Source organism: Canis lupus, chromosome 8, assembly GCF_048164855.1.
Source record: "Canis lupus baileyi chromosome 8, mCanLup2.hap1, whole genome shotgun sequence".
Taxonomy (NCBI): domain Eukaryota; kingdom Metazoa; phylum Chordata; class Mammalia; order Carnivora; family Canidae; genus Canis; species Canis lupus.
Window position 1 is genome coordinate 77,409,357 of NC_132845.1, and position 27,427 is coordinate 77,436,783.

The 27,427-nt window shown below is 39.1% G+C and overlaps 1 protein-coding gene across 2 annotated transcripts in view; it reads left to right on the forward strand.

The window, feature by feature from the left end:
* ZNF713 (zinc finger protein 713) overlaps positions 1–27,427 on the forward strand; it is a 90,872-nt gene that overhangs the window by 39,867 nt on the left and 23,578 nt on the right. Inside the window, exon 5 of one of the 2 annotated variants that reach the window (XM_072837667.1) lies at positions 7,962–9,403. The exons of the other annotated variant lie outside the window; for it this stretch is intronic. Within the exon in view, the coding sequence (XP_072693768.1) occupies positions 7,962–8,989 (1,028 nt within the window). The 3' untranslated portion in view covers positions 8,990–9,403. Of the gene's footprint in view, positions 1–7,961; positions 9,404–27,427 lie in introns of those variants that run through there. 2 annotated transcript variants of the gene reach the window in all.

Consider the following 27,427-nt stretch of genomic DNA (forward strand, 5'->3'; position numbering starts at 1 on the left):
TGCAGCATAGGCACTTTCAGCAGAAGGTAAAGGTATTCTTTCCCTCAGGTATATATTTTTTCCCCATAGGCATATCCATTTGTAGGACCCATGCTATCTCCATTGTGTCCCTATCCACAGACACTCAGCTAGAGAAAATAATTGCTAACTTAAGAAAATTTCCAGAACTAACTTTGTGGATGCCTAAGGCTCTTGGTTCACAGATGTGCTTGAACAAATCATTTCCTTGTACCCTCCTTGTCAGGCACAAGCAGTCTGGCAGTCTCCTTCAAGGGGACAACTTGCATTTTTGCATTATCCTGTAAGCCATAGAGATGCAGTGACTGGTTCCGCTTATGAGGATGTGGTAAAACATTTCTGTTGATGGACTCATCTAAGTCTGACTTGCCCTCTGAGGTATTGCTTGCCTTACTGGCATCTATCTACTGATGCCTATTTACCTAGAAACGTCTTCCTCAGTAAGGTAAGACCTGGAAAATGTCCAATGTATTTAGCAACAAGAAGGTTAGTAATTATATTAATAAGAGAAACAACAGGGGAGTGACTAGAAGAACAATCAGTTATACATCTTTCAGTGAACAGGTGAAAAGGTAGAGCTGGTAAATATGCAGTGTTCTTACAAGAAGCTAGAATGAAGGAGACAATAGAGGATATATGGGAGAATAGAAGGTAATGTCAAAAGAGGTTTGTTCTAAGCAGGAATGGTTTTAGCTTGTTTGTAATACTGAAGGGGAGGGGTTAATAGAGGGGAATAAGTAGAAAATGCATACAAAATATGGAGCAAGGCTCTAGAAGAGATGGAAATGGGATTGGAAAGAGATTAGGGTGATTTTGTATATAAATAAGTTTGTTGATGGAAGATTTGGGGGAGTTCACACATGGTTATTTCTATTTTCTTGGTAAAGTAGGAGGCAAGGTCTATTGAATGTAAAGTAATGGTGGGGAATAAGTACAGAACTTGAGGATCACTTGCTTTAGCTTATTAAGGTCAATGGAAGCTAACTAAAGATGAATCAGGAGATTACCAAGCAGTTTTGAGGGTCCAAATGAGATTTTACACTATGCATTTGTGGTTTCCATTGTCCATGCATATGCCATTTCTCCTGTTTTACTTGGCACCAGAAAGGCTTCTTAGAGCCCAGGCTGAGGGCCTGTTAGATGGCTAGAACTAAAGAAGGAAAACTGAGAGTTTGTTAATTCAGGTGATTTGACATAGATTCCAGGAAGTGACAAGAAGTGGGCTGGAAACTAGAAAACAACAGAAGAGTTAAAGTGGTGGAGGTCTAGATGAGATCAGAATGATCTCTAGATGAGATCTACATCCCCGTAGAACGTGAACAAGGGCAGATCTACTCACTAAGCAAGAGAGTGTGACACTGAATGTGAGATTCTTTATATGGATCTAAGTTCAGAGTATAACTGTATATAACCAGGTAAATAATTGTTGAAGTGGAGTAAAGATAAAAACACAAACAGCTATCAGAAAATAAGATGGAAGATAAGAACCCATTTAATAGTAACCAGAAAGATAAAACACAAAGAAGTAAACTTTTAACAAGAGATGTGCAACACTTGCATGAGGAAAACTTTAAAACACTCTGACAGACACAAAAATAAACTTGAATAAATGGACATACCAAGATATCAGTGTCCCTATATACATATAATGTAATCCCATAAAAAGTGCCTTCAAGATTTTAGAGGGATCTAGATAAGCTCATTCTAAAGTTCATGTTGAGAAACCAAAACCAAAATAATCTGGAAAATCTGAAAGGAAAAACAATAAAAAAGGATTATCTCAACTAGAAATATAGTAAAAATTTAAGAACAAGGCAGACCAACTGCACAGAGTAGAAAATCCAGAAATAGACCCAGGACTTTCATATATGATAAAGGCATTATTTCAAATCAGGAAGGAGAAAATAGACATCTTAATAAAATAGTATTGAGACAACTGGTATTTAAAAGTAGACTTTTAAAAAAATTTGTGTATAATTGGCATACTATGTTACATTAGTTTCAGGTGCACAACATAGTGATTCATCTTTATGCTGTGCTCATCACAAGTAGTATTATGGAAGGTAGACCTTTTAATGAATAGTGGGTAGCCATCTGAAAAGAGATAAAATTGGATCCATAACTTACCCCTTAAACCAAGATACTCCAGGGGCACCTGGGTGGCTCAATGGTTGAACATCTGCCGTTGGCTCAGGTCATGATCCCAGGGTCTTGGGATTGAGTCCCACATCAGGCTCCTCACAGGGAGCCTGCTTCTCCCTCTGCTTATGTCTCTGCCTCTCTCGCTCTGTGTCTCTCATGAATAAAGTCTTTATTTTTTCTAATAATAAATTTATTTTTTATTGGTGTTCAGTTTGCCAACATACAGAATAACATCCAGTGCTCATCCCGTCAAGTGCCCCCCTCAGTGCCCGTCACCCATTCACCCCCACCATCCCCCCTCCTCCCCTTCTACCACCCCTAGTTCGTTTCCCAGAGTTAGGAGTCTTTATGTCTGTCTCCCTTTCTGATATTTCCTACCCATTTCTTCTCCCTTCTCCTCTATTCCCTTTCGCTATTATTTATATTCCCCAAATGAATGAGACCATACACTGTTTGTCCTCCAATTGACTCATTTCACTCAGCATAATACCCTCCAGTTCCATCCACGTTGAAGCAAATGGTGGGTATTTGTTATGGCTGAGTAATATTCCATTGTACACATATACCACATCTTTATCCATTCATCTTTTGATGGACACCAAGGCTCCTTCCACAGTTTGGCTATTGTGGACATTGCTGCTAGAAACATTGGGGTGCAGGTGTCCCGGCGTTTCATTGCATCTGCATCTTTGGGGTAAATCACCAACAGTGCAATTGCTGGGTTGTAGGGCAGGTCTATTTTTAACTCTTTGAGGAACCTCCACACAGTTTTCTAGAGTATCTGCACCATAAAGTCTTTAGACCAAGATACTCCAAAGGAATCAGACTTTATTTCATTTTATTTTTTTAAAAGATTTTATTTATTTTTTCATGAGACACACACACACACACACACACACACACACACAGGCAGAGACACAGGCAGAGGGAGAAGCAGGCTCCATGCAGGGAGCCTGACATGGGACTCCATCCCAGGTCTCCAGGATCAGGCCCTGGGCTGAAGGCGGCACTAAACCACTGAGCCACCCAGTCTTCCCAGAATTAGAGACTTTAAATTTAAAATATGAAACCATAAGAGACGTAGGAGAAATCTTTTATAACCTTGAAATGGGGAAGTCATTTCGGACTATGATTCAAAATCTGAAAGTCATAAAACAGAAGATTTCTATATTCAACAGATACAAATCCCCAAACTCTGCATGGTATAGAATAATAAGATTAAAAAGGCAAATGACAAGGAAGGGAAATATTTGCAACTTATATCAAAGGGCTAAGCTCTTATTAATAAAAGGCTGCTGTAAATCAGTAAGAGTCCAACAGCCTAATAGAAGTGTACACATATATGAACAGTTCCTAGATAAAGGAATACAAATATGTTTAATGTAGGAAAAAATATTCAGTCTCACAGTAAGAGAAACACAAATCAAAACTACACCAGATTATCTTTTCTCACCTATCAGTTTAGCAAAAGTCCAAAAATTTGTCTGCACACACTGTTGGTAAGTCAATAGGGGAAAAAGCACTCTCATACATTGCTAGTGTAAGATGAACATAAAGATGTCTTAGATTGTCAAAGGGGGCTACCTTTCCAGATAACTCTATTAGGTGTTGTAGACTCTTTGGATGAACAAAACATTGTCTAGAGTCACATGTTTTTGTAAACAATTTTAAGGGAATCCAGCCACACTTACTCTGCCACTTGTATTGTGTGTGGCTGTTTTCACACTATAACAGTGGAGTTGAGTAAACAATAAGTCCATATGACCTGAAAAACCTTAAATATTTACTATATGACACTTTAGAGAAAAAACTTACCTCTGCTAAAACAATAGTTTTTACTTATTTATAGCCACCACTTTCATTAAGAAATGCATTTTTATTTTTATTTTTTTTATTATTATTTTTTTAAGAAATGAATTTTTTTTTTTTTTTATGATAGAGAGAGAGAGAGGCAGAGACACAGGCAGAGGGAGAAGCAGGCTCCATGCACTGGGAGCCTGACGTGGGATTCGATCCCGGGTCTCCAGGATCGCGCCCTGGGGCAAAGGCAGGCGCCAAACTGCTGCGCCACCCAGGGATCCCAAGAAATGCATTTTTATTGCAACCCATAAGATATATATACAATCTATAAAAGTGAGACAAAGGATTATCTCAAATAGGGGCACCTGGGTTGCTCATTCAGTTGAGTGTCTGCCTTCAGCTCAGGTCCTGAGGTTGAGCCCCAGGTGAGGCTTCTTGCTTAGTGGGGAGTCTGCCTCTCTCTCTCTTCCTCTGCCTTCACCATTGCTTGTTCTCTCTCTCTCTCAAATAAGTAAAATCTTAAAAAATTTTTACCAATGTTTATCCTTACTGATACCGTGATAGTTTCTAATTGTTTTTAGCCTATTTTGTTTTTTTCCAGCTTTTAATTTATTTTCTACCCACTAAATTAATATTATAACCCACTATAAATCATGGCACTTTTTTTAATTAACAAAAGAGAACTAGAAATACTATAGTGCTTTGCACATAGAAAGGATAAACTTTAAAATGTTTTCCTCCTTTCCTTTCTCCCTAATTCTTTTTTTAAGATTTTATTTATTTATTCATAGAGATAGAGAGAGAGAGAGAGAGAGAGAGAGAGAAGCAGAGACACAGGCAGAGGGAGAAGCAGGCTCCATGCAGGGAGCCCGATGTGGGACTCGATCCCAGGTCTCCAGGATCATACCCTGGGCTGAAGGCGGCACTAAACCGCTGCACCACCCGGGCTGCCCTCCCTAATTCTTCTCTTTTCTCCCTCCTCTCTCCCATCCTTTTCTCCCTTCCTCTTTTCTTTCTTGTTTCCTTCCTTCCTGCTTCTAAATAATTCAGTTCAAAAGGCATTGAATGAGGCTAAGTAGGGTAAGTTGTCTACTAGGTGAGGTTTGGAGTAGTTCAAAAGGCCCTTCATGATGTTCAAGTTGCCCAGTGGCATCACAATACGCTTATACTAAGATCTTATCCAGAAGGTATCCCTTCTTAGATGCAAAGCAGGTCAGAAGTCTAGGTATCCTAGAAATCTAATTTTATTGAAAGTTCATAACCCCAAGAGTTGATTCAGGGAATATGGAATCGGTGGGGACAAATAGTAACCACATTGAGACTACAGTAGTCTATGCAAATCTCCTATTTTTCTTTATGTAGAACTCTACATAAAGAATAATGAAAGAGGGATCCCTGGGTGGTGCAGTGGTTTAGCGCCTGCCTTTGGCCCAGGGCGCAATCCTGGAGACCCGGGATCGAATCCCACGTTGGGCTCCCGGTACATGGAGCCTACTTCTCCCTCTGCCTATGTCTCTGCCTCTCTCTCTCTCTCTCTCTCTGTGACTATCATAAATAAATAAAAATTTAAAAAAAAAAAAGAATAATGAAAGAATAATGAAAGCCTAATAAACTAAAGAGACTTAGTCTGTAGCTGTAACTATGATATTACACTTACTTAATTTAGAACTAGGACACAAAAGAGAATGCATGTCATTCTCACAGTGTAGGCAGGGGAAGATCTTCTGCTCCCATGTCTGAAAACACTTTCTTCCCAAGTAGCACTTTTTCTATAATCTGAGACAACAGAGGGGTAAGCAATGTAAGGTCTGACATGGAAATGTGTTCATGATATGCAGTAATGTAAAAACAAAATGCAGAGGCACCTGGGTGGCTCTATTAAGCTCTGGACTCTTGATTTTAGCTCAGGTCATGATTTCAGGGTTGTGAGATCATGCCCTACATCATCCAGTGGGTGTGGATTCTCTCTCTGCCTGTCCCCCACTCACTCTTTCTTAAAAACAAACCAAAAACAAACAAACAAACAAAAAAACCAACACAAAATACAAAACAATATTATGGTGTAATTCCACTTTATTTTCCCAGGACAATGCTTGGCATAATTATTAATTGTGCTCCTTTTTGCTGTCAAGTGTCCTAATTAGGATGATAATCATATGTGCAAGCCTCAAGGGCAACATTCCTTCAGCTTTTATATACATTATCTATGATTGGAAGACCAAGACTAGTGCATGACCTACATTTTAGAAAGCTAAAGCAGTCCAAGAGTCAAGAACAGGTGACTGATGAAATAGCTTTTGTAGGTGAGCCAAGAGAAACTGTTGAATTAGGATCATCTGGACTACCCAAGTTTGTCAAGACAAGGTATCATGAGTGTTTATGAGTCAGCCACTGTGATCTTTGATCTTGTCCTGTAGGATTCGTTGCTATAGGGCTGTTCCCAAGGGACTGTCTGAAGTAGAATTTTATCTATCTAGATCATGGAAAATGAGAGGAGAAAAAGAGGTCCAGCTAGGGCCTCCCAAAAGTCATAAAAGTTTCCAAAGTGAGTCCTGTTTAACTTTCTGCCAGGGTAGAATGTGAAGCCACCCAATCCTACAAAAATTGGCCTGTCTTAATCCTTCCCTCCACACAGCTTCTATCCTCCATCTCTTGTTAGAAGGGAACTAGACAGAGGCACCTGGGTGGCTCAGCCAGTTAAGTGCCTAACTATTGATTTTGGCTCAGGTCATGATCTCAGGGTCATGAGATCAAGCCCAGCATCAGGCTCTGTGCTGGGTGTGGAGCCTCCTTAAAATTCTCTCTTTCTCCCTCTGCTCTTCTCCACCTAAACAACAACAACAAAAACAGAACGATTAGTGAGTGAAGGAAGACATGGGCAGGGAAATAGATAAAATGGGGAAAGAAGTGAGAGCGTAGTCAAGTAAAAAAAATAGCAGGGAGAGAATAGAGTGGGGAAAGAGATAGGTGGTGGGGAAAGAGGAAAAAATGATTCTAACAGCTCAGGGGAAGGAAAGGGGATTAATTTTGGAGTTTTAATTACCAAACAGGTGACAACATTTTAATTACCAAATAGACTGTATTTGTAATTTACTGTAACAGTAAGAATATCTGTTATCTAAGAATTAGGGGGAACCATGAAACCTGCCCAAATCTTCATCCAGAAGCAGAATAATAATGCCCTCCCCAAATTAAGTTTAAAGAAATGGTGGGAGACTGAAATGAAATTCTGTTTTTATCACAATTAATCCTTATTCAAAATATGATTTATATTTATATTTGTATGAACAGGAAAAAAATCTGATAGGCTCCAAACTATTACCAATAATGACCTCTAAGGGGGTGAAATTCTTCCTTTATGCATATCCACCTTATTTGAATATGTTATTATAAGCAAATATTCATTTTATCATTTTATTTTTTTAAGATTTTATTTATTCATGAGATACACACAGGCGGAGGCAGAGACATAGGCAGAGGGAGAAGCAGGCTCCCTGCAGGAGCCCAATGTGAGAGTCAATCCCAGGACCTGGAATCATGCCCTGAGCTGAAGGCAGATGCTCAACTGCTGGTGTCCCCATTTTATAATTTTAAACAAAAGATTAAAAATAAGAAATACTTTTTAAATAAACAAGTAGCTGGCACTAAAATAGAATAACCCACAGATGAGATTTATAGGGTGATGCCCTCGAACTGTCTTCTCCAAGTACAATCTTTCCTCTAGTATCTCCCACCTCTAACCGCAGACTTTTCTCTGGTATTTATTATTCTTCTATTTCCTTTCATCCATGGATACTCTTGGATGTCCTCTTATAACTACCATACATGTTTGTCATCCTTTTATAGTCTTCTCCCTTGTTACATGGCCATATTTTAAAACTTAAACCACATGTGATTTGTCTGCATTACTATAAGTTTCACTTGGTAATTCATTGTGCAACAATTTCTTTTTCAAAACAGAGAAGGTGGCAAAGTACTTGTATGTTCTGAATTTCTTTTAGATGGGGAGAATAGACCTGAAATCAAAAAATCAACTCCAAACCGGAATATTTCTGATAAAAATCAAAATCATGATATGGTAATGGAGAGACTAACAGGAGACAGTTTCTGGTACTCCATCTTAGGAAGACTCTGGAATTTTGATTACCAGTTAGAGTTTAACCAAGAAATCCAGCAGGGACATTTAGCACAAGTATCTTTGACCCACAAAAAGATCACACAGGAGAGAAACCTTGACTGTGATAGATTTGGAGAAAACTATAACGTGAACTCAAACCTTATTATGCATCAGAGAATTCCTTCAATTAAAATACCCCTTAGTTTGGACACACAAGGAAATCGCATCAAACATAATTCAGACTTGATTTACTATCAGGGGAACTATGTAAGAAAGAATCCTTATAAATATGAGTGTGGAAAAATCTTCAATCAACATATTCTTCTTACTAATCATATTCATACTGAAGAGAAACTCAGTGAATGTGGGAAGGTCTTCAACCACAACTCATCTCTTACTCAACCTCAGATAGTCCTTACAGGAGAGAAGCCCTATAAGTGTGATGAATGTGGGAAAAGATTCAGCCAGAGGATACATCTTATTCAACATCAGAGAATTCACACAGGAGAAAAACCTTTTGTATGTAATGAATGTGGAAAAGCCTTCCGTCAACATTCATCCTTTACTCAACATCTGAGAATTCATACTGGAGAGAAGCCGTATAAATGTAATCAATGTGGTAAAGCCTTTAGCCGTATCACATCCCTTACTGAACATCATCGACTTCATACTGGAGAGAAACCATATGAATGTAGTTTTTGTGGGAAAGCCTTCAGCCAGAGGACACATCTTAACCAGCATGAGAGAACTCATACAGGAGAAAAACCTTATAAATGTAATGAATGTGACAAAGCCTTTAGCCAGAGTGCACACCTTAATCAACATAGGAAAATCCATACTCGGGAGAAATTATGTGAATACAGTAAATGTGAGAAACCCTTAGGTCCCAGTCCTTCACTTACCCAGCAGTAGCACATAACTTATGGTGGAAAAATCATATGAATATATAAATGTATGAAAACTAGGTCAGATCTTTTTATCCAATTCAATATCATTATTCACAGAGGAAAAAAAAGCTTATAAAAAACTTTTAATGCATTGAAACTAAAATAAATTTAGGTCTTAAATTAGTAGCATATTCCCAGGAGAGGATATATAGTGAAAATAATTTATTTTATAAGTAAGATTATATTAAGAATCATGTTCCAAATCTGAAATCAAACTTTTTTTTAATGCCTAGAAACCTTGTAGGCAATAATCTGTAATTATTCACCTGTAACTTTTATGATACAAAGTTTTTTAAAAATTATGTAAGCTTTAAGGCAGTGATGCAGTGTAATGACTCAAATAAACTTGAAATAAACATAAAAGTATTTCTCAAACTCAGTCATTTGTGTGTTTCCTTTACAGTTTTTATCATACTCAGTATTAATATATTTGCTTAAAGGGGATTAACATTTTTAACCTTGTCCTAGGAAATAGTATTTGTGGAAATTATGAGTTTTATATGTCAGTTATATTTGTCATATAAACATTTATTTATCAAAATGTATATAACTTCTAAGTTAAAAATATTCATTTGCTATACTACCTAAATTTTCTATACCTTCATTTGAGAAACAATGTGACAGGATATGGCAGTATTTGTTTTTGTGTGACTTTTTTTTTAAGCAGCTTTTGCATTTTCATCAAACAAGTCCTAGGATCATCGTAAGAGTCTTGGAGGAAACTGAGGGTCATAGTGATGAACTTTAAAAAGTGATGCAGAGAAATCTACTTTTCTATCATGTTGTTCTAGTTTTAAATTTCCTTATAGCAAACAGATGGTTTTAATTAAAATGGGTATTAGAAGTAATGGTTAATTACTACTGGTAAAGGCTTTGATCAAAGTTTATTTTGCAACCAAAAACAACAACAACAAAAACAACATATCTACAAAGAGTCTTAAGGGCTCCAATACAAGGTAGTGTAATGACACAGGTGACAAGTGAAAACAATGGGATTTTCAGAAGAGTTTCAGCAAAACTTGGATAATCCTAGAAAAGAAGTGTCTGGGCTGAACCAGACCACAGTTGGCCAAGGATTTTCACCAGTTCTTCATAATATAAAGGAATTATAAAATTAGAGGCTTATTAAATAACATTTAGGGTCATAAATGATTATGCTTATCTTAGTTGTACAGTAAACGATGTTATTCTGGGATGAATTTATTTTCATGTCCTTTGTCCTCTTCAAAATGTTGCATTTTAAGGAGTGAACCTCAAGTATATTGATTACATAAAAATACTGGTTTTTGGAGTAGACAAACCAGAGGAATACTCATTCAAAAACCATTAGTTAGTTACGACTTATTTCTCTCTGGAAGGGCAAGACAATATCTTTTCACATATATTAGTTCATCTGGTCCATCCAACCAGGTGTTATTGCCTTCTTTTTTTTTTTTTTTTTTGATATTGCCTTCTTTTAAGAAAAGATATACATAAGGTTACACATAATAATAAATGACTTCTTAAGGATTTCTCACTAGAAATGTCAATAGAGGAATACTTGGGTGGCTTGGTGGTGGAGCGTCTGCCTTTGGCTCAGGGTGTGATCCTGGGTCCTGGGATCAAGTCCTGCATTAGGCTCTCTGCAGGAAAGCTGCTTCTTCTCTTTGCCTATGACTCTGCCTCTCTATGTCTCCCATGAATAAATAAACTTCAAAAGATGTCACTAGAATATGGATCATCTACTAATTCAGTGGATAAAAACAGTGCCTGGAACACTATGCAAACATTTGTTAAATATACTAAATAAAGTTGTGTATTTGAGGTTTTTTCCAGTTTTTTGAGGGAGGCTTGTATTGTGAGGTATTTCCCTCTTAAGACCACTTTTGCTATATCCCAAAGATTTTGAACAGTTGTATCTTCATTTTCATTAGTTTCCATGAATCTTTTTAATTCTCTAATTTTCTGGTTGACCAATTCATCTCTTTGGATGCTCTTTAACCTGCTTATGTTTGAGGTTCTTCCAAATTTCTTCTTGTGATTGAGTTCTAGTTGCAAAGCATCATGGTCTGAAAATATACAGGAGACAATCCCAATCTTTTGGTATCGGTTGAGACTTGATTTGTGACCCAGTATGTGGTCTGTTCTGGAGAAAATTCCACGTGCACTTGAGAAGAATGTGTATTCAGTTGCATTAGGATGCAATGTTCTGTATATATCTGTGAAATCTTTTTGGTCCAGTGTATCACTCAAGGACCTTGTTTCTTTGGTGATGTTTTGCTTAGAGCACTATGGTGAAGTCTCGTGTGTTATTATCTAAGTGTTCCTTTCCTTTGGTTATGGATTGATTGATATACTTGGCAGCTCCCACATTATGGGCATAAATATTCAGGATTGTTAGGTCTTCTTGTTGGTTAGACCCTTTAAGTTTGATATAGTCTCCCTCTTCATCTCTTACTAAGTCTTTGGGATAGACTTTAACTTATCTGATATGAGGATTGCTACCCCAGCTTTCTTTTGAGGACCATTTGAATGGTAAATGGTTCTCCACCCCTTCATTTTCAGGCTGGTGGTCTAAAATGAGTCTCTCATAGACAGTATATAGGTGGGTCTTGTTTTTTTATCCATTCCGATACCCTGCATCTTTTGATGGGATCATTTAGCCCATTCACATTCAGAGTAACTATTGAAAGATATTAATTTAGTGTCATCATACTACCTATTCAGTCCCTGTTTCTGTGGATTGTTTCTCTGGACTCTTTCTTTTACAGGTCCCCGTTAATGTTTCTTGCAGAGCCAGTTTGGTGGTCACATATTCTTTCAGTTTCTCCCTATCCTGTAAGCTCTTTATCTCTCCTTGTATTCTGAATGAGCGCCTTTCTGGATAAAATATTCTTGGCTGCATGTTCTTCTTTAGTACCCTTTATATATCATGCCAGCCCTTTCTGGCCTGCCAAGTCACTGTGGAGAGGTCTGCTGTTCATCTAATATTTCTCCCCATATAAGTTAAGAATCTCTTGTCTTGCACTGCTTTAAGAATTTTCTCTTTATCTTTAAATTTGCAAGTTTCACTATTAAATGTCGAGGTGTTGAATGGTTTTTATTGAAATTTTTTATGGGGGGGTTCTCTCTCTCTCTGTCTTGGATCTGAATGTCTGTTTCCTTACTCATATTTGGGAAGTTCTCAACTATGATTTGTTCAAATATACTTTGTGGTCATCTCTCCCTCTCAGCCTCTTCTGGAACCCCAGTTATATGTAAATTCATCCTTCTCAGGCTATCATTTATTTCCCTAAGCCTTTCCTTGTGGGCTCTTAATTGCGTTTCTCTTTTTTCCTAAGCTTCCTTCCTTACCATCAACTTGTTCTATGTCACTCACTCTTTCTTCCACCTCATTAACACTAGCAGTTAGAACATCCAGTTTGGATTGCATCTCATTGAATCTATTTAATTTTGGCCTGATTAGATCTCAATTCTGCATTAATGAATTCTCTAGAGTAATTTATGCTTTTTTGCAGAGCCACCAGTGGTTTTATAATTGTACTTCTGAATTGAATTTCTGACATAATATTGAAATCCATATTCTGTAACTCTGCTGCAGAGAGTACTGTTTCTGGTTCTTCTTTTGTGATGAATTCTTCCTTCTACTCCTTTTATTCAGTGCAGAGTGGCTGTATGAGTGGGCTGAGTAAAAAATATCAACTACAACCAAAGTAAAATACACCCTAGATGATTTTGAAGAGGTCTGAGACCAGAAAATGGAAAAAAAAAAAAAAAAAAAGCTGAACAAAACAAAACAAAAGGACAACTAAAGTGAAAAAGAAGTATTAAAACAAAGTAGTGGGGCAGCCCCAGTAGGACAGTGGTTTGGCGCCGCCTGCAGCCCGGGGTGTGATCCTGGAGACCCGGGATCAAGTCCCACGTAGGGTTCCCTGCATGGAGCCTGCTTCTCCCTCTGCCTGTGACTCTGCCTCTCTCTCTGAATAAATAAAATCTTAAAAAAAAATTAAAAAATAAAAAGTAGTGAAAATTAAAGGCCAAAAACCACAAAGAAGGGGAAAAAAAAGTAAAGAAGAAAACGAAAAAAAAAAAAAAAACGGTTGGGAGATGATGGTGGTGAAGAAGTGGTAGTGAAGGGAGAATATAGTCTACCTGAAGGGTCCTAGAGGTCGATTCTCTTGATTCTGAGTGTATTTTGTTCTGTATGTTAGAAGATGCTCAATCCCAAATTTATATAAACCAGCAATACTTGTAGATAGACACAACATTGACCACCAAAACATAAATGAGATAAAAGAAGGAGACAGAATGGGAATGAAGAGAGAATATAATATTACAGAATGAACCAGCACACTATTCCACTTGGTTCTGGGTGCTACTGGTCATGTTTTAGAAGGTATTAACTTCCACCATTGTAAAACAAAACGAGGCAGAAAAAAACAAAAAAACACAAATCAAATACCCATATCTCATATATTGAACAAAATGAAATTGAATACGTTGAAGGAAATCCAGAAGTTAAATTTAAGACACATAATTGTAGAAAAAGGAAAGTCAAACAGGAGAAACTTAAAAAGGAAAAGCTAGTAACATTGTAGTTAAGGTGAGAAAAGAGAAAAAATATTGGGAATTTTTAGTCTGATATAAAAATGAGTGGTAAGAGGGTTCCCTTTTCTCCACATCCTCTCCAACATTTGTGGTTTCCTGCCTTGTTAATGTTCCCCATTCTCACTGGTGTGAGGTGGTATCTCATTGTGGTTTGGATTTGCATTTTCCTGATGGCAAGTGATGCGGAGCATTTTCTCATGTGCATGTTGGCCATGTCTATGTCTTCCTTTGTGAGATTTCTCTTCATGTCTTTTGCCCATTTCATGATTGGATTGTTTGTTTCTTTGGTGTCGAGTTTAATAAGTTCTTTATAGATCTTGGAAACTATAAGGGAAGGGAGAAGAAATGTGTGGGAAATATCAGAAAGGGAGACAGACAGAACATAAAGACTCCTAATGCTGGGAAACGAACTAGGGGTGGTGGAAGGGGAGGAGGGCGGGGGGTGGGAGTGAGTGGGTGACGGGCACTGAGGGGGACACTTGACGGGATGAGCACTGGGTGTTATTCTGTATGTTGGTAAATTGAACACCAATAAAAATTAATTAATTAAAAAATAAACATTCTGATAAAGAAAAAAAAATACTGATTCAAAAAAAAAAAAAAAGATCTTGGAAACTAGCCCTTTATCTGATACGTCATTTGCAAATATCTTCTCCCATTCTGTAGGTTGTCTTTTAGTTTTGTTGACTGTATCCTCTGCTGTACAAAAGCTTCTTATCTGGATGAAGTCCCAATAGTTCATTTTTGCTTTTGTTTCTTTTGCCTTCGTGGATGTATCTTGCAAGAAGTTACTGTGGCTGAGTTCAAAAAGGGTGTTGCCTGTGTTCTCCTCTAGGATTTTGATTGAATCTTGTCTCATATTTAGATCTTTCATCCATTTTGAGTTTATCTTTGTGTATGGTGAAAGAGTGGTCTAGTGTCATTCTTCTGCATGTGGATGTCCAATTTTCCCAGCACCATTTATTGAAGAGACTGTCTTTCTTCCAGTGGATAGTCTTTCCTCCTTTATCGAATATTAGTTGACCATAAAGTTCAGGGTCTACTTCTGGGTTCTCTATTCTGTTCCATTGATCTATGTGTCTGTTTTTGTGCCAGTACCACACTGTCTTGATGACCACAGGTTTGTAGTACACCCTGAAATCTGGCATTGTGATGCCCCCAGATATGGTTTTCTTTTTTAGAATTCCCCTGGCTATTCGGGGTCTTATCTAATTCCACACAAATCTTAAAATAATTTGTTCTAATTTTCTGAAGAAAGTCCATGGTATTTTGATAGGGATTGCATTAAACATGTAAATTGCCCTGGATAACATTGACATTTTCACAATATTAATTCTGCCAATCCATGAGCATGGAATATTTTTCCATCTCTTTGTGTCTTCCTCAATTTCTTTCAGAAGTGTTCTATAGTTTTTAGGGTATGGGTCCTTTACCTCTTTGGTTAGGTTTATTCCTAGGTATCTTCTGCTTTTGGGTGCAATTGTAAATGGGATTGACTCCTTAATTTCTGTCTTCAGTCTCATTGTTAGTGTATAGAAATACCATTAATTTCTGGGCATTGATTTTGTATCCTGCCACGCTACCAAATTGCTGTATGAGTTCTAGCAATCTTGGGGTGGAGGCTTTTGGGTTTTCTATGTAGAGTATCATGTCATCGGCGAAGAGGGAGAGTTTGACTTCTTTGCCAATTTGTTTTTTTTTGTTTTTTTTTTAATTTTTATTTATTTATGATAGTCACAGAGAGAGAGAGAGAGAGGCAGAGACATAGGCAGAGGGAGAAGCAGGCTCCATGCACCGGGAGCCTGATGTGGGATTCGATCCCGGGTCTCCAGGATCGCGCCCTGGGCCAAAGGCAGGCGCCAAACCGCTGCGCCACCCAGGGATCCCTTCTTTGCCAATTTGAATGCCTTTAATGTCTTTTTGTTGTCTGATTGCTGAGGTTAGGACTTCCAGTCCTCTGTTGAATGGCAGTGGTGAGAGTGGACATCCCTGTCTTGTTCCTGATCTTAGGGGAAAGGCTCCCAGTGCTTCCCCATTGAGAATGATATTTGCTGTGGGCTTTTCGTAGATGGCTTTTAAGATGTTGAGGAAAGTTCCCTCTATCCCTACACTCTGAAGAGTTTTGATCAGGAATGGATGCTGTATTTTGTCAAATGCTTTCTCTGCATCTAATGAGAGGATCCTATGGTTCCTCAAAGAGTTAAAAATAGACCTGCCCTACGACCCAGCAATTGCACTGTTGGGGATTTACCCCAAAGATTCAGATGCAATGAAACGCTGGGACACCTGCACCCCAATGTTGATAGCAGCAATGTCCACAATAGCCAAACTGTGGAAGGAGCCTTGATGTCCATCAAAAGATGAATGGATAAAGAAGATGTGGTTTATGTATACAATGGAATATTACTCAGCCATTAGAAATGACAAATATCCACCAATTGCGTCAACGTGGATGGAACTGGAGGGTATTCTGCTGAGTGAAGTAAGTCAATCGGAGAAGGACAGTGTATGTTCTCATTCATTTGGGGAATATAAATAATAGTGAAAGGGAATATAAGGGAAGGGAGAAGAAATGTGTGGGAAATATCAGAAAGGGAGCACTGGGTGTTATTCTGTATGTTGGTAAACTGAACACCAATAAAAAATAAATTTATTGTTTAAAAAAATGAGTTGTAATGGAAAAAGAAAAAAAAGGATCCTCTACTTCTACATACTATTTTTCCTCAGTCCTGGAGCTTTCCAGCACTGCTTGGTCAAGAACTTGATTCTTTCTTTCTTTTCTTTCTTTCCTTTTTTTTCTTTTCTTTTCTTTTCTTTTCTTTTCTTTTTTCTTTTCTTTTCTTTTCTTTCTTTCTTCTGTATAATTTTTTATTGGAGTTTGATTAGCCAACATGTAGTGAAAGACCCAGTGCTCATCCCATCAAGTGCCCCGCTCAGTGCCCATCACCCAGTCACCCCGTCCCCCTGCCCACCTCCCCTTCCACTACCCCTTGTTCGTTTCCCAGAGTTAGGAGTCTCTCATGTTCTGTCACCCTCTCTGATATTTCCCAGATTTTCTCCTTTCCCCTTTACTCCCTTTCACTATTTTTTATATTCCCCAAATGAATGAAACCATACAATGTTTGTCCTTCTCCGATTGACTTACTACACTCAACATAATACCCTCCAGTTCCATCCACGTCGAAGCAAATGCTGGGTTGTCATCGATTTCTAATGGCTGAGTAATATTCCATTGTATATACAGACCATATGTTCTTTATTTGTCTTTCAATGGACACTGAGGCTCCTTCCACAGTTTGGCTATTGTGAACATTGCTGCTATAAACGTTGGGTGCAGGTGTCTTGAATTTCACTGCATCTGTATCTTTGGGGTAAATCCCCAGTAGTGCAATTGGTGGATCATAGTGTAGCTCTATTTTTAACTCTTTAAGGATGCTCCACACAGTTTTCCAGAGTGGCTGTCCAGTTCACGTTCCCACCAAGAGTGCAAGAGGGTTCTCCTTTCTCCACATCCTCTCCAACATTTGTTGTTTCCTGTCTTGTTAATTTTCACCATTCTCACTGATGTGAAGGGGTATCTCATTGTGGTTTTGATTTGTATTTCCCTGATGGCAAATAATGGGGAGCATTTTCTCATATGCTTGTTGGCCATGTTTATGTCTTTGGTAAAATTTCTGTTCATGTCTTTTGCCCATTTCATGGTTGGATTGTTTGTTTCTTTGTTGTTGAATTTAATAAGTTCTTTATAGATCTTGGATACTAGTCCTTTATCTGATATGTCATTTGCAAATTACTTCTCCCATTCTTTAGGTTGTCTTTTAGTTTTATTGACTGTTTCTTTTGCAGAAGCTTTTTATCTTGATGAAGTCCCAATAGTTCATTTTTACTTTTGTTTTCCTTACCTTCTTAGATGTATCTTGCAAAAAGTAGCTGTTGCCAAGTTCAAAAATGGTGTTGCCTGTGTTCTCTAGGATTTTGATGGAATCTTGTCTCACATAGAGATCTTTCATCCATTTTGAGTTTATCTTTGTGTATGGTACAAGAAAGTGGTCTAGTTTCATTGTTTTGCATGTGGATGTCCAATTTTCCCAGCACCATTTATTGAAGAGACTGTCTTTTAACCAGTGGATGGTCTTTCCTGCTTTGTTGAATATTAGTTGACCATAGAGTTGAGGGCCCATTTCTTGATTCTCTATTGTGTTCCAGTGATCTATGTGTCTGATTTTTGCCAGTACCACATTGTCTTGATGGTTACAGCTTTATAGTACGAGTTGAAATCCACATTGTGATGCCCCTGGCTCTGGTTTTCCTTTTCAATATCCCCCTGGCTATTTGGGGTCTTTTCTGATTCCACAGAAATATTAAGATTACTTGTTCAAACTCTCTGTGGAAAGTCCATGGTATTTTGATAGGGATTGCATTGAATGTGTAAATTGTCCTGGGTAGAATAGACATTTTCGCAATATTAATTCTTCCAATCCATAAGCATGGGATATTTTTCCATCTCTTTGTGTCTTCCTTAATTTCTTTCAGAAGTGTTCTGTACTCTTTAGGGTATAGATCCTTTACCTCTTCGGTTAGGTTTATTCCTAGGTATTTTCTGCTTTTGGGTGCATTTGTAAATGGGATTGATTTCTCTTTCTTCAGTCTCATTGTTAGTGTTTAGAAATGCCACTGAATTCTGGGTATTGGTATTGTATCCTGCCACACTGCCGAATTGCTGTATGAGTTCTAGAAATCTTGGGGTGAAGTCTTTTGGGTTTTCTACGTACAGTAGCATGTCATCTGCAAAGAGGGAGAGTTTGACTTCCTCTGCCAATTTGAATGTCTTTTATTTCTTTTTGTTGTCTGATTGCTGGAGCTAGGACTTCCAGTACTATGTTGAATATCAGAAGTGAGAGTGGACATCCCTTTTTTGTTCGTGATATTAGTGGGAAGGCTCCCAGTGCTTCCCCATTGAAAATGATATTTGCCGTGGGCTTTTTGTAGATGGCTTTTTAGATGCTGAGGAATGTTCCCTCTATCCCTACACTCTGAAGAGTTTTGATCAGGAATGGATGCTGTATTTTGTCAAATGCTTTCTCTGCCTCTGTTGAGAGGATCATATGGTTCTTGTTTTTTCTCTTGTTGATATGACCTATTATGTTGATTGTTTTATGAAGTGTTGAACCAACCTTGCATGCCGTGGATAAATCCCTCTTGGTCATGGCGAATCATCTTCTTAAAGTACTGTTGTATCCTATTGGCTAGTATCTTGTTGAGAATTTTTGCATCTGTGTTCATCAGGGATATTGGTCTATACTTCTCCTTTTTGGTGGTGTCTTTGACTGGTTTTGGAATTAAGGTGATGATGGCCTCATAAAACAAGTTTGGAAGTATTCTATCTCTTTCTGTCTTTCAAAACAGGTTTAGTAGGATAGGTATTGATTCTTTTTTAAACGTTTGATAGAATTCCTCCTGGGAAGTCATCTGGCCCTGGACTTTTGTGTCTAGGGAGGTTTCTGATGACTGCTTCAATTTCCTCTCCGGTTTTTGGCCTATTCAGGTTTTCTATTTCTTCCTGTTCCAGTTTTGGTAGTTTGTGGTTTTCCAGAAATGCGTCCATTTCATCGAGATTCTCTAGTTTATTGGCGTATAGCTGCTCATAATACGTTTTTACAATCGTTTATATTTCCTTGTTATTGAATGTGATCTCTCCTCTTTCATTCGTTACTTTATCAATTTCAGTCTTTCCTCTTTTCCTTTTAATAAAGCTGACTAATGGTTTATCTATCTTATTAATTCTTCCAAAGAACCAACTCCTGTTTTTGTTGTTCTACAGTTCTTGACTCTGTTTCATTGAGTTTTGCTCGAATATTTAATAACTATCTTCTGCTTGGTGTAGTTTTATTTGCTGTTTGTTCTCCAGCTCCTTTGGGTGCAAGGTTAGCTTGTGTATTTGAGTTTTTTCCAATTTTTTGAGGGAGGCTTGTATTGCGATGTATTTCCCTCTTATGACTGCATTTGCTGTATCCCAATATTTTGAATGGTTATATCTTCATTCTCATTCGTTTCCATGTATCTTTTTAATTCTTCTCTAATTTCCTGGTTGACCCTTTCATCTTTTAGAAGGATGGTCCTTAACCTCCACGTGTTTGAAATCCTTCCAAACTTCTTCTTGTGATTTACTTCTAATTTCAAAGCATTATCGTCTGAAAATATGCAGGGGACGATCCCATTCCTTTGGTATTGGTTAAGACCTGATCTGTGACCCAGTATGTGGTCTATTCTGGACAAAGTTCCATTGCACTTGAGAAGAATATGTATTCAGTTGCATTTGGATGTATAGTTTTGTAGATATCTGTGAGATCCATGTGGTCCAGTGTATCATTTAAAGCTTTTGTTTCTTTGGAGATGTTGTCCTTAGAAGACCTGTCAATTTTAGAAAGCGCTACATTCAAGTCACCAAGTATATGTGTATTATTATCGAAGTAGGTCTTAACTTTGGTTATTAATTGATTGATATATTTGGCAGCTCCCATATTCGGGGCAAAAATATTGATGACTGTTAAGTCCTCTTCTTAGATAGATCCTTTAAGTATGATAGAGTGTCGCTCTTCATCTCTCACTACAGTCTTCAGGATAAACTTTCGTATACCTGATATAAGGATGGCTACCCCCGCTTTCTTTTGAGGGCTATTTGATGGTACATGGTTCTCCAACCTTTTATTTTCAGGCTGTAGGTGTCCTTCTGTCTAAAATGAGTCTCTTGTAGACAGCAAATAGATGGGTCTTGCTTTTTTATCCAGTCTGAAACCCTGCGCCTTTTGATGGGGTCATTAAACCCATTCACGTTCATAGTTACTATTGAATGATATGAATTTAGTGTCATCATGATACCCATTCAGTCCCTGTTTTTATGGATTGTTCCCTTGGACATCCTCTATTACAGAATCCCACTTAGTATTTCTTACAGAGCTGGCTTCGTGGTCACATATTCTTTCAGTTTCTGCCTATATTGGAAGCTCTTTATCTCTCCTTCTATTCTGAATGAGTGCCTTGCTGGAGAAAGTATTCTTGGTTGCATGTTCTTCTCATTTAGGACCCTTAATATATCCTGCCAGCCCTTTCTTGCCTGCCAGGTCTCTGTGGAGAGGTCTGCTGTTAATCTAATATTTCTCACCATAAAAGAGATTTCTTGTCTCTTGCTGCTTTGAGGATCTTCTCTTTATCTTTGGAATTTGCAGGCTTCACTATTAAATGTCTAGGTGTTGAACGGTTTTTATTGTTTTTAGGGGGCGTCTCTTGATCTCCTGGATCTGAATGCCTGTTTCTCTTCCCAGATTAGGAAAGTTTTCAGCTATGATTTGTTCAAATACATATTCTGGACCCGTGTCCCTTTCAGCGCCCTTGGGAACCCCAATTAAACGTAGATTTTTCTTTCTGAGGCTGTCATTTATTTCTCTTAATCTATCCTCATGATCTTTTAATTGTTTTTCTCTTTTTTCTCCTTTTCCCTTTTGTCATCAACTTGTCTTGTATGTCACTCACTCGTTCTTCTACCTCATTAACCCTCGTCGTTAGGACCTCTAGTTTGGATTGTATCTCATTTAATTGATTTTTAATTTCTGCCTTATTAGATCTATATTCTGCAGTCATGAAGTCTCTTTAGTCCTTTATGCTTTTTTCTAGAGCCACCAGTAGCTTTATAATTGTGCTTCTGAATCGGCTTTCTGACATTGAAGTATAATCCAAATTTTGTAACTCTGTGTGAGAGAGGACTGTCTGAATCTTTCTTTTGAGGTGAGTTTTTCCTACTAGTCATTTTGCTCAGTGCAGAGTGACCAAAAACAAATTGTATTGGGAAAAGGAGAAAAAGAGAGAAGAGAAAAAGAAAAGAAAAAAAGAAAAGAAGAGAAAAAAAAGGAGGGGGAAAGGCAACAAAAAAAGCAAGGGGGAGTATCCTCTGATTCTATATACTGTAAATCCCTTGACTTCCCCTGGAACTTTGCAGTGCAGCTTGGTCAATAACTTGCTTTTCCTCTTGTCCATCTAGCTGGTCTTCTAGGGGAGGGGCCTGCTGTGCTGATTTTAGGTGTTAGCACTTGGGGGAGTTGCTCAGCCCCCTCCCTGGTGCTCACCGCAGTGGGAGTTGTTTATCCTGTGAGGCCACTGTGAGATTCAGTGGGGGTTGTTTATCCTGTGAGGCCCCAGGAGGAACAACAACAGTGGTAGTGGCCAGCTTTCCAGCCTTGGAGTCATCTCCCACAGTAACTACCACAGCTCTCAGTCTGCAGGGGCCTGCATGCCCCGGCGGCGGGGTCACTGATCTGCACAGCTCGGGCTCCCCAGCGGCAGGAGTGTCCTCGCTGTCCTGTGCCCTCCTGGCTTCCGCCTGTCCTGGGGGGAGCTCCGCATCCTGGGCTGTGTCCCCTGGCGCCCTGGGCTCCTGGGCCTGTGCTGCTGGAATCACGCTCCCGGGGCTGCGCAGCCCCCTCCGTGCGGAGCCACTGCCCAAGCTGCCGCCTGAGCTGCTCCGGGCGCCCCGTCGGGCATGCGCTGCAGCCCTTTAGGGAGCTCGGCCGGGTTGTGTGGCGCACTCTCCCCCGGGGCGCAGGTCCTCTGTTAGTGCCCCTCGTGCGATCCTGCCCAACCCTGAGGGCATCCCCGTCCCTCCTGGGATCCTGCCCGAGCTCACTGTGATCGCCTTTCCTTCAGGGAAGATTGGTGAAGCTCCTGCTTCTCTGGGACGGGGCTTTCCTGTCCTGGGGGCACTCGCCCTGCGTCCTTAGTCTGGCTCCTCGCAGGGCCCCTCCCCCTTGGATGCTTTTTATTTCTTTTTTTTTTTTTTTTTTTTTTTATGTCTTCGAACCTTGATAGAAGCACGAACTCTTCTCACTGTAGCATTCCAGCTGTTCTCTTTAAATCTCAGGCCGAATTCATAGGTTTTCAGGATGATTTGAAAGTTATGTAGGTAATTTGGTGGGGACAAGTGACTTGGGGACCTACTCTTCCGCTATCTTGCACCTCCCCCCCCCAAGATGAGCCATTTTTCATGGCATTTTCCCTTTTTTATTTTAGCCCTAAAAAATGCTTTTAGTTCTAATCCTCTTGCCCTTCTAGTCAATTCTGAGTACTGAAGGGCAAATTTTTTTTTCTTCAAGATGAGTCATCTCAGGTAGGTGACATCAGTACTTGCTACGAGAGTTACTTTGATGTGCACCCTCTCATAAGTTTTCCACACAGGTGGCATGAATACTGGGGAGTGATGGGGTTTTTAAAATTTTTTAAAAATTTTTTGCCTTGTGTGGAGTGATGTTTTTATCTTTAGTGCCATTGACTACTTTTTCACTTGCAGGGTGACTGGGTCAGAGTCTCCATGTTATTCATGGAGGTGATATAGCACTCCAGCTCACCTTCAAACATGTCCATCTCCTGTCTCCCATGTAGGAACATGCAGAACTTAGTGACCATGAACTGCAGACAGACAGCAAATATACAGAGGTCTTACCTGAGTTCAGCTCAGCATGTGAGTAACCTACTGTTCTCTCTTTGGTTTTTTAGTCCAGTGTCCTTTAGTCATTCTAAACTTCTTGCAATTGATTCCAGAAAATGGCTCACCAAGATGAGAGGGATTGGAAGTTCCTTGGAGACAGGTGTTACCCATACCATATTATTCATCACCCTATAGCATGTAAGACTTGGTCTCTCATCTGATTACAAAACTCTTCAAACATCAATGGATCAGAGTGAGATAAAAAGCTAACTTAGAAGAAAGGCTAGCTTCAGGACACATCCATTCATATGTCCCACTCCTCCCATCATCCTCAGAGACAGTGAACAAAATTGGACAAGGTATTGTTTCCAGTGCACATCTCATGCTGGCCACCACACATATTCCTGTCATCATGCCATAATATGTCGTCATGATACCATCATCATGCCTCTGTTCCTTCAGTTCATGTTGTTGTCTTGCTCCACCAATAAACCTTTTTCACCTATGAAGTTGGAGGTCAATGGTAATCATCTTCATTAGCTTCACAAAATAGGATTGGGCAATGATTTAATTGGATATAACATGCAAAGCACAGGATATAAGAGAAAAATAAATCCACACACTGGACATTAGGAATACTTAATATCTTTGTGACTTAAAAGACATTTTCAACAAAGTAAAAAAAATCCATGAGATGGGAGACTATATTTGCAAACCATGTATCTGACAGGGGCTTAATATTAAGAATATATAAAAAACACATAAACTCAACAACAAAAAACAAACCAAATGGGATATGTGAACGTGCAAAAACTGAATAGACCTATCCTCATGAAAAGAAATTGTAAATGATAACATCACTAATCATTAGGAAATGAAAATTACAAAAGAATGAAATAACATCTTAGATTCATTAAGATGACTAAAAAAACAGAAGAAAAGATAAGAACAATTGTTTGCAAAGATATGGAGAATTTGGAAACTTTTTTTTCACTGTGTGTGGTAGTAATGCATAACGGTTTTAGTTGCTGTGAAGTCAGTATGGAAGTTCTTTAAAAAAATTAAAATTACTGTGTTCTGGTAATTTCTGCTTCTGGGGAATTAATTGACAACACCGTCTTGAAGCCATATCTGAACACATATTTTCATTAGCATCATTGTACATAATAGCTAAACCATAAAAGCAATCCCTAGTATCTGTCCAGAGAGTAACAGATGTTGTATATGTACACACAATTAAGAATTGTTCATTTTTTAAAGATTTCTTTTTTTAAAGGATTGAATATTTTTATTGATAATTGTTTTTATTTTTTATTTTTTTATTATTTTTATTTATTTATTTATTTATTTTTTAGGTTTTTTATTATTTTTTTAAAAAAATTTATTTTTTATTGGTGTTCAATTTACCAACATACAGAATAACACCCAGTGCTCATCCCGTCAAGTGCCCCCCTCAGTGCCCGTCACCCATTCACCCCCACCCCCGCCCTCCTCCCCTTCCACCACCCCTAGTTCGTTTCCCAGAGTTAGCAGTCTTTATGTTCTGTCTCCCTTTCTGATATTTCCCACACATTTCTTCTCCCTTCCCTTATATTCCCTTTCACTATTATTTATATTCCCCAAATGAATGAGAACATACACTGTTTGTCCTTCTCCAATTGACTTACTTCACTCAGCATAATACCCTCCAGTTCCATCCACATTTAAGCAAATGGTGGGTATTTGTCGTTTCTAATGGCTGAGTAATATTCCATTGTATACATGAACCACATCTTCTTTATCCATTCATCTTTCGGTGGACACTGAGGTTCCTGCCACAGTTTGGCTATTGTGAACATTGCTGGTAGAAACATCGGGGTGCATGTGTCCCGGCGTTTCATTGCATATGTATCTTTGGGGTAAATCCCCAACAGTGCAATTGCTGGGTCGTAGGGCAGGTCTATTTTTAACTCTTTGAGGAACCTCCACACAGTTTTCCAGAGTGGCTGCACCAGTTCACATTCCCACCAACAGTGTAAGAGGGTTCCCTTTTCTCCGCATCCTCTCCAACATTTGTGGCTTGTTGCCTTGTTAATTTTCCCCATTCTCACTGGTGTGAGGTGGTATCTCATTGTGGTTTGGATTTGTATTTCCCTGATGGCAAGTGATGCGGAGCATTTTCTCATGTGCATGTTGGCCATGTCTATGTATTCCTCTGTGAGATTTCTCTTCATGTCTTTTGCCCATTTCATGATTGGATTGTTTGTTTCTTTGGTGTTGAGTTTAAGAAGTTCTTTATAGATCTTGGAAACTAGCCCTTTATCTGATAGGTCATTTGCAAATATCTTCTCCCATTCTGTAGGTTGTCTTTTAGTTTTGTTGACTGTATCCTTTGCTGTGCAAAAGCTTCTTATCTGGATGAAGTCCCAATAGTTCATTTTTGCTTTTGTTTCTTTTGCCTTCATGGATGTATCTTGCAAGAAGTTACTGTGGCTGAGTTCAAAAAGGGTGTTGCCTGTGTTCTCCTCTAGGATAAAGATTTCATTTATTTATTTATGAGAGACACAGAGAGAGAGGCAGAGACATGGGCAGAAGGAGAAGTAGGCTCTCTGTGGGGAGCCTGATGTGGGACTTGGTCTCAGGACCCCGGGATCATGCCCTGAGCCACTGAGCCACCCAGAGGCCCTTGTTTTACTTTCTATGAATATGTTCCCAGAAGTTGAACTGCTGGATCATAAGATAGTTCTATTTTTAATATTTTGAGGAACCTCTAAGTGTTTTTGCATAATTACTGTTACAATTTGCAATCTCACCAACAGTGGACAAAGATTCCCATTTCTCTACATCCTCACTATCATTTCTTATCTATTTTTTATGATAGCTCTTCCAAATGATGTGATGTGATATTTCATTGTGATCTTGGTTTGCATTTTTCTAATGGTTAGTCATGTTGAGCACCTTTTTATTTATCTGTTTGTCATTTGTTTATGTTCTCTGGGAAAATCCCAGAGCACTGTACACTGTGTCTGGGATTGAGGGACAAGTCCACTCTCCATTAGACTTTCAAGGTCCTCATTTGGATGTACAGGAGTGGGTGCAGAATCACTCTTCTGGCTGCTTGAGAGTGCTGTGTTAGTAAAGAGGACACCATGGGAGTGAACAGAAAAGGGAGTAAAAGGAAGCTTTTGAGGACTTTTAATCTGCCTCTAGAGGAAGATCCTGCTCTTTTGCCCCTGTGATTCTGGAAAGCCACTGCTTTGAGGACACCCAAATAAAGGCATCCCTTTCTTTGGTAGTGTGCCTGTGTGAGACTGGACAACACGATGCAGGAAGCCTCCTTGTCCATGGCACCTAGAGAGTTCTGGTGGAGGAACTGGAGCAGGAACAGTCATGCAGAGGCCATTTTGGTTGGTTGTCTCCCTTGCCCAGAAACAGCTTGAAACTGTTAGTAGCATTTTTCCCTGCAGTCTAGGTGGTTAGAAGGAGAGGTGGGCTCTAAGACCTTCTCATGTATTCATTCAGTAACTATGTCCTAAGCACCCTCTGCCAGGTACCTTGGTGGGCCCATGTGTGGAGCTGAAAATACTAAGGTCTCCCTGCCGTTAGGAACTCACAGTCTGGAGATGGATAAAAGCACAAAAGCAAAGGCACGTGATAGAAGACAGCAAGTAATATGTACTACAAATGAAGTGTGCTATGAAGGCTGGGAGCCATTGGATAGGAAGGTATGAAAGGCCTTACTGAGGATGATGTTGCTGGGAACAGAATGACAAAAGGGAGCTAGACGTTCATGAGTCTGGGTGCAGAGTGTCAGAAAGAAGGGATCACTGCTGCAGACACTCACTACAGAAGCCAATTTGGCAGATGAGGTGAAAGAGACGGCCAGTGTGGCTGCAGGGAAACTAGGAGAGCAGTGAGGAAGGAAGAGGGCAGGAAGAGATGCTGAGACCTGGTAGACTGTTAGTTATCTGTTGTTCCTCTGTTATTACATTGCCCCAATACCTTCATCTTAAAATGCATATATTTAATTTCTCACAGGTTTTTTGGATGAAGGATCCAGGTAATTAGCTTGGTTCCTCAGCCTCAAGGTATGTCAGAGGCTGTGGCTGTGACTGAGGCCAGACTAGCAGAGGATTTTCTCCCAAGTTTGCTCACATGATTCCAGATGCCATTTGGACTCAGAGCCTGAGTTTCTGTGTGTCTTTTGGCCTTGGCACTGCCTTGGTTCTCTGCCATGTGAGCTCTATATGGCAGCTGAAAACATCTGTACTTGAATTTAGGTTCAGGGATAGAGAAAGTAAAAGGGAAAGGGAGGAAAAGAGAAGGGAAACATGAGAGGAAGTAACTAGGAAGTCAGAAACT